General features: G+C 42.6%; 1 protein-coding gene across 1 annotated transcript; it reads left to right on the top strand.

Annotated features, from left to right (window-relative positions):
- Positions 1–367: 367 nt before the first annotated feature.
- Positions 368–6,016, top strand: FBXO22 (F-box protein 22). The gene is made up of 7 exons (XM_059824007.1): positions 368–471; positions 590–722; positions 889–976; positions 1,376–1,471; positions 2,483–2,647; positions 3,633–3,798; positions 5,042–6,016. Exons 1-7 carry the CDS (start codon positions 368–370, stop codon positions 5,469–5,471), a joined length of 1,182 nt encoding a protein of 393 aa, XP_059679990.1. The 3' UTR covers positions 5,472–6,016.
- The last annotated feature ends 7,952 nt before the right edge of the window (positions 6,017–13,968 follow it).

Raw genomic sequence — 13,968 nt, 5'->3', positions numbered from 1 at the left:
GCCCCCGGGCCCCGCGCCTCCGCCGCCTGCGTGGGTTTGGGTGCCCTTTCTCATTGCGGCGTTACTCGGCAATGTACAGCAATTTGTAAACTTGCATCAAGTTTATGAATAAAAACCATTTTACGAAGTGCGCTGTCTCCCTGCTGGGGCTCGGGGCGGGGGGGGGGGCGCGACGGGGGCCCCCGGGAGCGGGGCGGGTCCTCCCCGCCGCCAGGCGGCGCCAGCCTGGCGGCGGCGGCTGCTGCTGTCCCCGTCCCCGCGCGACCGGAACTCCGCCCCGGGAGCGTCGGCGCGCGGGTGACGCGCAGCGCCGTCGGCGCGGCGGCCCAGGGAAGGGGAGGCGGCGGCGGCGGGTCCGGCCGGGGCCATGGAGGCCGCCGCCAAGGGCGCCTTCGTCCTCGGCAACCTGGCCGAGGTGGTGGAGCGCGTCCTCGGCTTCCTGCCCACCAAGGCGCTGCTGCGCGCCGCCTGGTAAGGGGCGCGGCCGCCGCCGCGGCGGTTGGCTGCGGGTGCGAGGCGGCGGGGCCGGGGCGGGGCCGGCGCTCCCGGGGCGGCCCCGCCGACGCGGCCTGTCCGTGGTGTGTTGCAGCGTGTGCCGGCTGTGGAGGGAGTGCGCCCGGCGGATCCTGCGGGCGCGGCAGCGCGTCGCCTGGGTGTCGGCGCTGGAGCCGGGCCCCGCCGAGAGCCACGCGCTGGTGCGCGCGCTGGCCCGCGAGCTGGAGGTGGGTGCGCGCGCGGGGCCCTGAGGGACAGCCCGCCGGTGGGGGGGGGGGGCCGTTCCCCGCCGCTCCTCCTCCCGCCTCGGGAGCGCGCCTCCCGGCCCTGGAGCGGGGCCCCGCCGGAGCGGTTGGGCAGCGCGGTCCCGCTTCTTCTCCCCTCCTCTTACAGAGGGTGCACGTGCTGCCGCACACCGTGCTCTATATCGCGGACGCGGAGACCTTCAGCGGGCACGAGGAGAGCCACGAGCAGAAGAAAGGTAAAGCTCGAGGTGACCCGCTCCCCCAGGCCGTGCCCGGTGCCCGCTCAGCGGGAGGCAGCCGAGAGGCAGTTCTCCGCGTTTGGGTTTCAAGGGGCAGCAAACCCTTTGCAAAACGCCCGCGGGCAGCTCTGCGTTGGTGGTGCGAAGTGCAGCCCGTAGGTGTGTGTTACTGCACGTGGGCCGTTCCTCTCCCCTGCTCTGGAGGGTACCCGCTCTGCGTGCCAGGAGTCTTGTGCCCGTACCGACGGGTACAGATGTGCCACGTTGTTGGCAGGGCAGCCACCGATGGGCAGCACCCGTTAAACACAACGGGACTGGGCGCAAGGCTTGTTCCAGTACCGTTCAGAACAACTGATTTTTGCTTCTCCCCGCTTTTTTTTCTTCTGTTTTTAACAGCCAGGAAAAGAAACAGTAAAGAAACAGCAATTGCGCTCGAGAAATTGTTGCCGAAGCGATGTCAGGTTCTCGGACTGGTCACCCCAGGGATTGTAGGTAGGAGGCAAACGTGTGATTTTGTGAGAGATCAGCTTGAAGGTGTCCAGCGTATCGCACATCTGTTCCGGTTCCTGCTTATCACAATCTCATACGTTTCTGAAGGCGTAGTCCTGCAGACTGACGGGAGAGGTCTCACAGCGATTACCGTGTTCTCCCACCTTGCTCAGCTCTAGCTTAAATTTCAAGGAGTTTGCAGTGTCGCTGCTAAGTCACGTGGAGCTTAAATTTGTACTTCATGTGATGCGGTTATAATTAAAAGGGTTGATTTAATTGAGCAGGCAGCTCATTGCAGTTTTTCCTGGCACCGCAATGTAATTACTGAATGTTTCTTGGATTTATCTATATTTTTCAGAGTCACATTGTCACTCATTGTACAGGACATCCTCAATACATACCTGTTTGTTATGGTCTAGCAGGACGCAATAACGATGGAACATTCACAGCCTCCCTTGGCAGCCTTTTTCTAGTGCTTCGCTTTTTTATCATTAGAAAGATTTTTTCCCAGTTTCTCACCTTAAGTTCTCTTCCCACAGCATAAGTAGGGTATTTGATTGTTGTCACTAGCATAATTCAATAATACACTCCCAATATTTGTGTCAGTTCGCTTTATACTGTCATCACACACTTGTATAACACCTTTCCCCGTTTCGCTTGTGGTCCTTAAAAATCTGAGTATGTTTGCGTACCTGCAGAAGGCTTGAGCACAGTGCTTGTTTTCCAACTGATTTATATTTGGTGTGGCTGGGGGGAAATGTTCAAATATATCCATGTCTCCTTGTCCAAAGTGACTTCGGCGTGATCTATAGCCAGCAGCACTCCTACATACTTCATCTTACCAAAACATGTACAAAAAAATCATGCCAGTTGTCAATGAGATGCGTCGTTATGGAAATGAACTATCATGTTTTATATTGTCTAAGCTGTTCTGCCTGTTTTAGTCTGTGTTACAGCGTAGACGAAAGTATTAGAATCACTGAGCACAAGATATCTGGTTTTGTATCTTTGTAGTTACCCCTATGGGTTCAAGCAGCAATCAACCTCAAGAAATTGAAGAGGGTGAAGCTGGGTTTGCTCTGTTGTTTCCCAAAATCGATGGGGTGAAAATTCATACCTTCCATTTTTCAAAGGACTTGAAGAACAGGGTCTTTGATGAAAGTAAATTTGCTGAAGCAGGTACGTTCTTGTTTTCCCCTTTATTTGGGCTTTTGCGAGTGTTTTATTGCTCTTTTAGGCGCCAGCGTGGAAGCAGCAGCTTCTGTGCTGTCTCCATTCATAGAGCACGCTGGGGCTCTCGAGGGCTGCAGCTGGTGATTACGCATCTCTGCTCTTCCTATTTTCTGGAGTATTAAGTTATCCTGAGAATCGATCTCAGATTACCTCAGTAGGTTCCAAGTGGAGCTGTTCAGAGGGAGATGTTTGATTTTGCGCAACCTCTGATTGGTTAAAAATAACGATAAATGAGTTTGTGCCATTGGGAATGATTCCCGTTGCTACAGTTTAGAAACGAGTGGGGAGGAGCTGCTTCTCTTCTTCTCCAAAATAACTTTGCATTTAGATCTGAAGTCAGGTGTTGTAGCAAGGAAAGGTAGGACAGAAGACAGCATATTTCAGTAAATACAGCTCACGTTCCTCACGTTGTGTCCTCAGCAGGGTAGATCATTTGTAAGGAGAAATATAATGAGGGTTTCTTGAGTCTTCTGGGAACCTGGGAGTTTCTGCCTTGGGATAAGCAACTGCCTGATGTATGGAAAGTGTTTAATTTTCAGGTAAAGCTATTTACTGCGTTGTGGTTCTTAATAACCTATATGATCAGTTCTTAGCTGTAAAAGGATGGTTAAGGCTGCCAAGTAAAACTGAAGAGCTGTACCTTCAGAGGCTGTGGTAAAACTCCAGTGCTCTGCTAAAGAAGTCGAAAGCTGGAGGAAGCAGATGCAGTTTTCTTTTCCTTGCTAGGTTCTTTTCAGAAATTCTCACTTATGTGGGCGATGCAGCCCAGCTCCTGAGCGCCTGGGCAACTTGTGTCTGGCTTTCCCAGTTGCAGCAGTGGACAGCCATTACTAAAGGTGTGATGCATTATTTGAGGAGAGAGTAGGATGGTTGGACTTCAGGGATCAGCATTTGCAAATAAGAGGATTGCCGTTCGTGATTTTGTTTGTAGGTCTGAAGAATAACCCAGATCTCCGGGTGGTTCTTCTGTTTGGCTACAACTCCTGGAAGTCTGGAGCGACTCGATTTCTTCATCAAATAGTCAATCCTTTGAATGAGAAAAGTATCATCCTGGCGGGGGGCCAAGTGGAGAGCTTTACATCGCTGACCTCTGAGAAGTAGGTATCTATTTCAGGGTAAATTGTAAAGAAGATTTAGAATGGGAGAAACAGTGCAGAAGCCGTAGCCTTTTAGTATGTCATATTAGAAATGCCCATTAACAGTAGTAAAAGGATAATTATTTTTTTAAAGATAATAAAGTCCAACTGCTACCTTGTGATCTAGCCAGAAAAGCTGGAAGCTGTGTATGACTGTGTTACAAATTGAATTCTGGAAACCCAGTTAGGAGAAACCTACTGCGAAGGAGATTTCCAGCTTCAGATACCCCGTGTGTGTTTATTGTAGTCTGTGTTTACTCTCTGGCTTGCAGATAAATTATCACTCATTGTGACAGGGACCATTTGTGTGAACATGTTGTTTCTGTATCAACCTCGGTTTGGTTCACGTGACAGCAGTAGCTGAACACGCAAACAGGACTGTGCCCAGGAGCACACCTCATACAGTGCTGCTGCTGAAGGACATGGCGCTCAGAGGACGGGGCCAGATCTCATCTAGCTTAAACCCCTTCCCTCCGCCAGGATCCCTGCGGGGCAGATGGAGGCTCCACTTGCTCCAGCTGCTCTGCTGCACAGGGAGAGCCCTTTGTGCCGTCTGAGTGGCGGGTGCTGCTGCATCCTCTCTGGAGCTCCTGTGCTGGGCTGTGCAGTGCAGACGCTGCCGCGGGCTGCTCCCACGCCAGCGTAGGTCTGAGCTCCGTAGTAATACCAACATTTTTCTTGCATCTAATGTATGCCAGCTGCACCATTACTCCAGATAAGAGATCGGACCGTAGATTAAATTACTGCTAATAAAGCGTAAGTAGGTAATTACTAAAAGCAATGTGTCTTGGCCAACCAAGGAGACTTACAGCAACATGAATCTGAAGACATTACTGACCGCTGCCCTGGTTTGATAGGTAAATGCTGAGTGTCTTTGCTTCTCTTAAGCTTAACTAATAGTTTAGCTGGAATTACAGAGCTGTGACGTACACAAACTGCTGAATTTGGCATGTGTTTGAAAGGTAGGCTTACGCTTAATCCCTGGTAATAATGGATGTGAAAGTTTTTCCTTGTGAAAGGTTGCTAAAAAAGAAAAGGTTGCTAAAATTTGAAGGCTTTGGTTTGTTTTTTAACGATGGGTGGCTTTCAGAATCTCTAGGACGTTGGTCTGCTTTGAAATCTACTTCTGCCACAGCAGACGTTTATTCAGGTTGGAGGTGGCCTCTCTGGAGCGCTCTCTAACGCGGTGCCCGTTGCCTTTCAGTAACAACGCCCAGCCGGGCGATGCCTGCGGTGTGGTTGGGCTGGCTTTCAGCGGTCCCCAGATCCAGAGTGCCACTGTTCTGCTAGACCAGGACGTAGCTGATGAGAGGACAGCAGAAGCCGCCATGCAGCGTCTCAAAGCAGCAAACATCCCCGAGCATAACACCATTGGCTTCATGTTTGCGTGTGTTGGCAGAGGATATCGGCATTATAAAACTAAAAGGAATATGGAAGCAGATGCATTTAGGAAGTTTTTTCCAAACGTTCCTCTCTTTGGCTTTTTTGGACATGGGGAAATAGGATGTGATCGAATAGTTACTGGGAATTTTGTATTAAGAGAATGTAATGACATAAAGGATGACCTGCTTCATGGTTATACTACCGTTATGACTCTTATTCATCTTGGTTCAACTAAAGCAAACCAAATGTAAGTGTGTTTTTAATGCTTCAGGGAGCTGTTTGTTTCATTCCAGAAAGCCAAGAAGTCTGGAAGAGTGGACATCTTGCAATCAAAGCCCCTTCCAAAACGTAAACATCATTTTGGTAATATTATCAAATCTTGTAGTTGGAATAGAGTTTTATATAATAGCTCTGAGAAAGCTTTGCATTTTGTGTAATCAGAATTGCAGGTAAATGATATTTGATGGAATTCTGCAATTGAAGAAAGCCTCTTTCTTCCAGAATGAGGGTGGTTTGCACAAATGGCAGTTGGAGTCCAAATATAAACATGTAGAAAGAAACAGTACTTTGATGTGCTCTATTTATGTATGTAAAACAGTCTAGAAGAACTACTGATGCATACTGAAATACTGATGCATAAAATCCACCATTTCCTGGATTTTATTTCAAGAGAGATGCCCAGCCTGCCCAGACTCGAGTCCTATTTACAGATCTGAATGGTTTTAGTAGATAAAATGAATGAAAATCTTTAGAGAAAAATAACAAAGTGCTCATTAAATAAAGATGAAACTACATAAAAATACCTTGCCTTCTCTTCTTAGAGAAAAAGCTCTGAATATAGAGCCTTTAAACAGGACTTGTGCTTTTGCATGTTTTTCCCATGCTTTTACATCAGTCACCTGTTTTGATTGCTGCAGCTGGAATGCAGTATTGCAACGTTCAAGTAAGTAAATTCAGCATAGTCTCAGTATAGCTAATAATATATTTGCTCCCTTTTAAATTCTTTCCTCCCTTTAATTTTCACTTGGTAATAGAATGACAATAAGATTAATTTTGCACCATTTCACCACACTTCTAAATGCCAAATCAGGCAGCTGGCCCGTTTTCAGTGTAGTAAAAAGAAAATACTTAACTGTATGTTGTACAACAAAATAACGATACTTTCCTTTAAATGTACCAACCAAGACTACAGTTGGCAACTTTTTGCCCATGTCTAGTTAAATCTTCTCCTGAACTTGGCCTAAGGAGCTAAGGTACAGGCATATCTGTCCCGAGAGTTTCAGTGGGTGCTGAGCCCAGACAGCACTTTCCCCTGGCTGTGTGGATGATGGGTTTTTTTAAATTAGAAGACAGAGGATGAGCTGTGAACTCCCTGTGGCCTGCGGGGGATAGGAGATTGGGAAGTGTAGGTGTGACTTGGAAAATGTTTAGTTACTGCATTTAGAAGGAAAGGTACTTGGAAGTGGAGTATGCTTGAATTTTAAGAGAAGCCTCTCAGTGGGAGGTGGATACGTTTTCCCTTTTCAGCATAAGCGGAATGTCATGTTTGGCCCTTTCTGTCTGCGTAAGCGACATGTTTAACAGGAGGCAAAGCAAATGTTCCCTTTCTGTAACACAGACAGGATTCCCGTAGCTGTTAGCACGAGTTAGGGCTAGTCAGCATCGCTGCTAGCATAAGCCCATGAACTTTTAACTTTTTGCTGCAGTAGAAGTAGATGAAGTATGATCAACCACGTGTCCTGAACTGCAGTGCAGACATGTCCAGAAGTGTCCGAAGAAGCAGATGGTGAGCTCCAGTGACGGCACAGCAAAAGAGGAAATGAGAGTGGTTTGAAGGGGCTAATCATCAGCGAGGTCCTGTAGCTGCGGACACTGAAGAGGTAAACGTAGTACAGAACATAGTACAGAAAAGGTGCTGGGGCAGGAACCCCAAGAGCCTGCACCAGAGTCCAGGATCATCTTTCCAACCTCAGGGAGCGGGGATGAGCCCAGGGGACCCCGGAACCATGCACTGCATGGCTGGAACTGCTACGCTCTCTGTCCCAGAGCCTGTCATGTCTTCCAAGTGACAGGGAAGTGGTGTAATTGATAAAATTGCAACATCTGTGATTAAAGTGTTTTACTCTCCAAATTTGTTTTGCTTCCACACTGTCCTTTGCTCTTCGACCACGACAACTCGTGAGTGAAACCAAAATATACTTAAAAGGTGCACGTACCAAAAGGCGGTGCAATAATTTATACCTCTGTCACTCAAAAGATAACCATGAGGTTTTAAAGTGGCCAGTTAGTTAAATGAATATTCAGCGACTGAGGCAAATGTGAATAGCAGGACTGCTCTGTAGATAGTTATCTGCAGTTACAGTGCTGATGGTAATATGTTTCCAGCAAAAGAATGTAGTCCCTGAGTGACCGCAACTGGATTTTGATTTTGTTAAGAAAAAAAGAAAACCTTCGAAGTCACAAGACCTGCAGGGAGGAGTGATGGTTTTGCTGACAAAAGGTAAAAGACATTATTTTCCCTATGTTTTGAATATGAATGATGTTTCATTGCACATTTTTTCTTAATGCGTCTTTCAATTAAGTGAACTGTAGGTTTCAAAAGTACAAAAAATAACAAGCAGTGTGATGCATAACCTTATACTTGCACAACCAAAACAGCAATTACCAAACATAAAACTATTACTACAATTTTTATTTTAAAATTACTAATCCAAAAATTCCCACCTTATAGGACGTTTCTATAACAAGCAGTTGTAAGAAGGCAAGAATAATTTGATAAAGAGGAGCCAAATTATGCTAAATTGTCACAACTGTACTGCCAGAAAGCAATTTCAGTTACAAACTGCAAAGATAGTGAACTTGGGTTTTGTTACTCTCTGTGTCACATTTGTTTTGGCCCGAGTTAATATTGGAACAAGCCTTATTTTAACAGACGAATGACTCAGACTGAATCATGCCCCCTTGGCAGGGAACAGTACACCAAGATACGTAAATGACGGAGCCAAACCTTGACTTTCAGCGTGCGGCAGAGAAGGCTGATAAGAGTGTTAAACCTCAGACTAAATTTTGAAAAAACAAGCAGTTACATATGATTCTTCATCAATTTTTAGTTAAAAGTCTACCTTAAACCTCACTCAGTGTCATTACCCCCTCTTAGTTTATTTTTGGCTTTCTAAAAATGGAGAACTTCTTTCTACTAGAAGTAACTCTGTAGTGGTGTTCGTTAGCTTTCACATAAGACACTAACTCTGGTATCAACCTAAGTTTCCCAAACCCCTAGTGTCTGGCCAAATGAGAGAACAAGTTAAAAAACATTTGCCATTCAGATTCCTGCTTGTATTTTACTCAATGGAATGATACTGGAAAATAAAGTTTGAGGTCTGGAAGTTTGCATAGTTAGAATTTAAAAAGATAGTAAACATGTAAACTTAAATCGTCTTTTTATATTCTAATCTCTGAGCACTCTGCAAACATTAAGCAAATAAGTATTTCCCCCACTGTCTGGTTATTTTTCATGATTATATTGTGGGGAAGATTTTTTTTTTTTAACTGTATGAGTCTGTGGCGGATCTCTACAATACATTCCATCTTAATACAGCAGTTGTATTTTGTGCAGATAAGATAAACGTTAGACTTGAATTATCAGATTTCTTACTTGAAATTTTTCTGGTTCCTGTGTACCACAGTTTTAGGTCAAACGAATACGAGTTCAAACATTGTAGGACCCTTGTGCTGATTATTTTATGCCTACCAGCACTTCATAACAATGTAGAGTATTTTACTAAACAGATAACATACACCAGAAAAACGGGAAACTTTTTTTCCAAAGGAAAAGCATAAGATAGGTTTGGATCATTTGGAAATGATATTACCTGGATACTTATGTTAGAATTATTAGCAGAGAAATAGCTAATTGGAATTTTTTTCCAAGTGCTTTGATAATTTAGGAGCAAAAATTTTATTCCCAAATCAATGGGATTTGTGCTTCTAAATGCTTTTAAAAAACAATTTATAAATTGCCATCATTACATTTCACAGTTAGAACCTCACTGAGATTAGCAGGTAGCACAGACTTCTCAAAATAAATGTTTTGGAGTGATTCATGTCACTGAATCAGTGGCAGTCATGTCACCTTTTTAAGATAAATTTTCACAGCTATAAGAGTTAGAAACAGCTTTTTTAAAATAAGCTCGTCTTAGCTGAGTTGTCAACATGGCAACAGTGAGAGCAAACACTAATCCCCTCAAAACAGGAACTCTCCTAGAATCTCCAGAACTGGTGAAAATGACTGATTAGTTTGAAACAGCAGCAAATTCTGTGATGGAGAATGCACAAAATAGATTCAAATTATAGAGGCCTGTTAAAAAATGCCACCAGTTGATGCTCAGCTATATTTTTACAGCCCATCATTTGCCTGTACAAAGTTGTAGTCAAAATGTCATTGTTTACATTGAGAGGATCATTTGAAAATAGTCTCTTTTAATGTACACTGAAAAAGAATGTTCAAATGTTACACAAACTGACACAGAGGTGCATTTAGAACTTCTAAATCTGGGAGATGTTTTAATTTGGGAGATGAAAACAGCAATATCTTCTTGTTATTTCAGGTGCTACAGGTGCAGGCTTTGTTTACACACCCTTAGCTAGCAGTAGAAATAATTCCTGGTGAAGGGTTTTGTAGAGTATCAGTCCCAACATGGAACTAACCGAGTGCCAACCTGCCTACCGGTATTTCACAAAATTTGTGTTTGGTACTTTGCTATCAAGAAGTTGCTCTCTCACATTACATACGGACTATGTTGAACAGGTTACAATCACAAGAAAAGCAAGAACAGACTTTGGATAAGCACAAGCAGATAATTTTACATACAATAATGAAAAAGTTTTTGGTTTTTTTAAACATCTTTAGGTATGCACATGTTTGGGTTTTTTTGTTTGCTCATTTTCCCCCAAAGTGCAGGAAATACTGCAGTACTTCCTTGAAAGAAGCACATTTTTCACTAATCTTAACCACAAAAAGCAAGTCATTTACATCTGGATTCTTTCGATTATTCTGTATAATGAGAGATACAGGAATAATCCATCTCTTCATTTAAGTATATAGATGTCAACAAAAGGCATTATATCTGAGAGAGGTACAGTGAACATAGGCATCCTGGTAATCTAAATAACATTGCCAGAGAATCATAACACAGTTGAGTTCTAGGTTTTTTCCCCAAACTTACACAGGTAAGTCTTCATTAATATCCCTGGGTTTGAATATGGTCATAGTACAAATCAAAACTCTTATCCAGTCCAATCCACAGTCTTTTCAGTTTTTACTGGAAATAGCTTGATGTCCTTTAAATCTGAAAGGATGCTAAATACCAACGGAACATAATTGGGGGGTTTGTTTTGTTTTGTTTTTTAATGTAGAAGAGTTGGGTGTCCCATGTTAAATCCATAACCACCTTTGGCTAAAGCTCTCCCTCTCCCTGAGAAGTCCCTTCCAGGTACATGTCTTCTGATACAGAATTTGCTGAACACGTAACAGGAATTTTTAGCCTTTCAGGTAAGCTCACTGCTTTCCCTTTCTGCCTGGACTCTGGTCAGTTCGGTAGCTCCTTGTCAGAACACTCACAACAGAAAGCAATGGCACGGACACCATTTCTCTCCCCCGTTTCTTCTCTGCTCTTTAAAAATGCAGGGCCAGAAGGAAAATCATTTTTTTTTTTAATGCAGTAAATTGTGAAGCGGTGGCACAACATTGAAGGTACCTTTAAAACGGGAAGTGCTACCAAATGGACTTCCCGTTGGTCGTCTGCCTGCTCAATATTTAACAATATAAATCAAAAGACTACACAGCACAAAAAATCCTCTTGTTTTCTTTGAACAGCCATTTCTCCTTCCCCTTTCATTGTACTTTGCCCCAGTGTTTGTTTGGGCTACTAATGAAAAAAGATTATATACTGAGTAACATACAAGCAACCTCTTATTTAGGTCTATAAAGAGATTTTCTGCTAAAGGCTGGCATTTCGTTCTGCAAGTGATCAAAAGGTTTTTGCAACACATTATGAAGAGATCTTTACTACAGGATTCTGGAAGGAAAAGATGATCCTCAGGTATAAAAGAATTTTTGCCATAACACTATAATAAATTGTTGTGTAATCATATTAGTGGAGGTTTCTAGGAAATTAGCCTTTTCCCCTTTTCTTCCCTCCATAACCTTTCAACTGGTGGAGGGGTAATTTTAAAGACATGAGATCTTACATTTCATCAAAACAGGAGTCAAGCAGAGAAGAGAGACCTTACTGCTCATCCCTGCATACACACGTAACACCTTTTTAGACTCCAGTGACTCCAACCACAAGATCTGATCCTTTGGAACCAGTGTTTCCTTAGCTTTATTGCTCACAGAACTACTTGCTTAATTTTGTAAGCAAGCATTGCTAGAAAGTGTTGTACTATTTTATTAAATTATACGTAATGTTGGCTACCCTGTACTTTCTGTGGCATTTGACCACCTTAAAATGAATTTGTAGCCTGATCTTATTTTGACCTGAACGTCAAATTCACAAAGCTTGTGAATTGAAATAATTAATTTTAGAAGCTGAAATGTTCTCAAATGCAACAGGTTTGAAGCAGTCTGAATCGCTAACAGGATTTCATTGAAAGATAACATTGTTTCATAAATCCACTTGTTTGCATTTAAACATGGTTTTGGTTTATTCATCTTCACTTTTTGTACAAATTGTTTCCCGAATAATGCAAACAAGATTGGTAACAGTGAATAACTATTCCATGTCTGTCTAGAAAGCTGAGAGGGTTCTAAGAGTTTACAGAGTACAACTTTAGTCCATTTATTTCTTACATCTTCTGTTAATATTTCCTTCCTGAATTTCCACTTAAGATGACCACAAGCCTTTTCCTTCTTCAATGAAAATAGTATAGCAAACTTTAACATTGTTAAGTTTGAATGTCTCATGATCAGTAACATATGGAAGTTATCTATCAGCAGTTGTCTCTGACTAATTTTCACTGAGGCTATGCAAAGTACTTTAGGTAATACTGATTCTAATGTAGCTGTCAGCACTGCTACAAGTCTTCTAAATGCCGTAGTTAACTGTGGCGTGTCCCTACGGGATGAAAAATCACCTTTACCTTCCCTAGCCTTTAAAACAATACTATCAGCTTCCTTCAGAGTATCTGCTAAAGGTTTGAAGTCCAGAAAATAACGTAGAAGATCGGTTAACTTGGAGAGAAAGTGATCATTTAGTGCTTTATATAACTTGATCAGGAGCTTCTCTGGATCAGGTCCTCTACTTGATTTGGTGCCCTCAGATTCTTCTTTCAGATGCTGAGCTTTGACTTGGACTCTAACCTCTCTGACGTGAGTCCTCAGAAGGTCATGTATTTTTCTGTTTTGTTTTCTAGTACCTATTACAATATGGTTTTCTCTTTGACTTTTTACTTTATACACTGTAACAGCATGTCTTTTCTTTGTCTTGCTGTACTTTTGTCTACACTGACAAAACATACACGCTATTTTTTCTGACATTAGAGCGTGTAGTAGACACCCTAGGAGTAAAAGCTTATTCAACATTTTTTTTGCACCTATATTTTTATACACCTCAAGATTTTTTATTTCAGTGACAAGAAATCTGCGTTCTGCATTTTCTCCCCTTTCAGTTCCTGAAGTTTTCTCAATTAACTTTCTCTTCAATACAACCTTATAAATCCCATCTAATGAGCTGATAGGTAATGTGCCATTATGGAAACGTATATGATTTTTGCTGGTTTCAACCTCCAGTGCTAGAAATGAGTTGAAAAGAAAATTGTTCAGTTCACATTTTCTGTGCCTCTGACTAACCAGACAGTCTCTTTGTGTTTTCAAGGCAGAAAGAGAGACGGACCATGTCATTTGGCCTCTCTTTGTCTGAGTAAGTGAATCCTGTGAGGAACCAGATGGTGATATATAATATACTGGTGTGATCAACAAATGGTTATGTGAACAAAACAAATAAATCTTCAGAGAGGGCAGCACTTGTTCAGCCAAGACACCTGGCTGGATAATATTTTGTGTCAGGAATGGACCTGATGAATAAAATTCCTGACTTCTAGTATCTGAAATATCAACTGGAAAATTTACGGTAAGGTTTGAATCTCCCTCAGTAGTGAGATTTTCAGAAGAAGGCAAGACAAAAATAAAACTATCAAGGAAGGTGTCTTGCTTAATATTAGGGACGTATACCAAACAAAGGGTAAATACTCTGCCTAGTAAACTTATTTTAAACATTACCAATCTCTTTTCTTAATATTTTCTTTTAATTTGAATTAAAATCTTGTGCCAGGAAGCTGGCCAATACACTAGCAGCGGTACCTCATTCTCATGTTGTCTTACTATTAAAAGAAAAATCAGTATTAGCTGAAGAAAGGTACTTTTTTTTTTCCCTTCATCTGGTAAATGTATCTGAAACAAGCCAAATTCTGGACATGTATCACAGGTATAAATTTTGAAACTATTGAATCAAGACAGTCCTCAAGTCCTTTGGGGCAATCCTGTGAAAAAGGACAATCCTATCAAAAATTCATAGTATTACCTCATGCTAAAAACCCTATGATCATCTCATATTCTCTATGCAGTGGAAAAAGGATTATTTCATGTTTCCCGTGCAGTAAAAACCAAAATTATCTCATGCTTCTACCTGTGCATTACTGAAAACAGTAACTTGTCATGAAAAATCTCACAAAATTCAAACATAAATTGTA

Source organism: Gavia stellata, chromosome 13, assembly GCF_030936135.1.
Source record: "Gavia stellata isolate bGavSte3 chromosome 13, bGavSte3.hap2, whole genome shotgun sequence".
Classification (NCBI taxonomy): domain Eukaryota; kingdom Metazoa; phylum Chordata; class Aves; order Gaviiformes; family Gaviidae; genus Gavia; species Gavia stellata.
This window is presented reverse-complemented; position numbering and strand designations above follow the sequence as displayed.

Excerpts from the sequence above, each read along its gene's own strand:
- FBXO22 (XM_059824007.1), top strand. The coding sequence starts at position 368 with ATGGAGGCCGCCGCCAAGGGCGCCTTCGTCCTCGGCAACCTGGCCGAG. Across the intron at positions 2,648-3,632 it reads AAGTAAATTTGCTGAAGCAG|GTCTGAAGAATAACCCAGAT; the intron begins GTACGTTCTTGT and ends TTTTGTTTGTAG. Across the intron at positions 3,799-5,041 it reads ACATCGCTGACCTCTGAGAA|TAACAACGCCCAGCCGGGCG; the intron begins GTAGGTATCTAT and ends GTTGCCTTTCAG.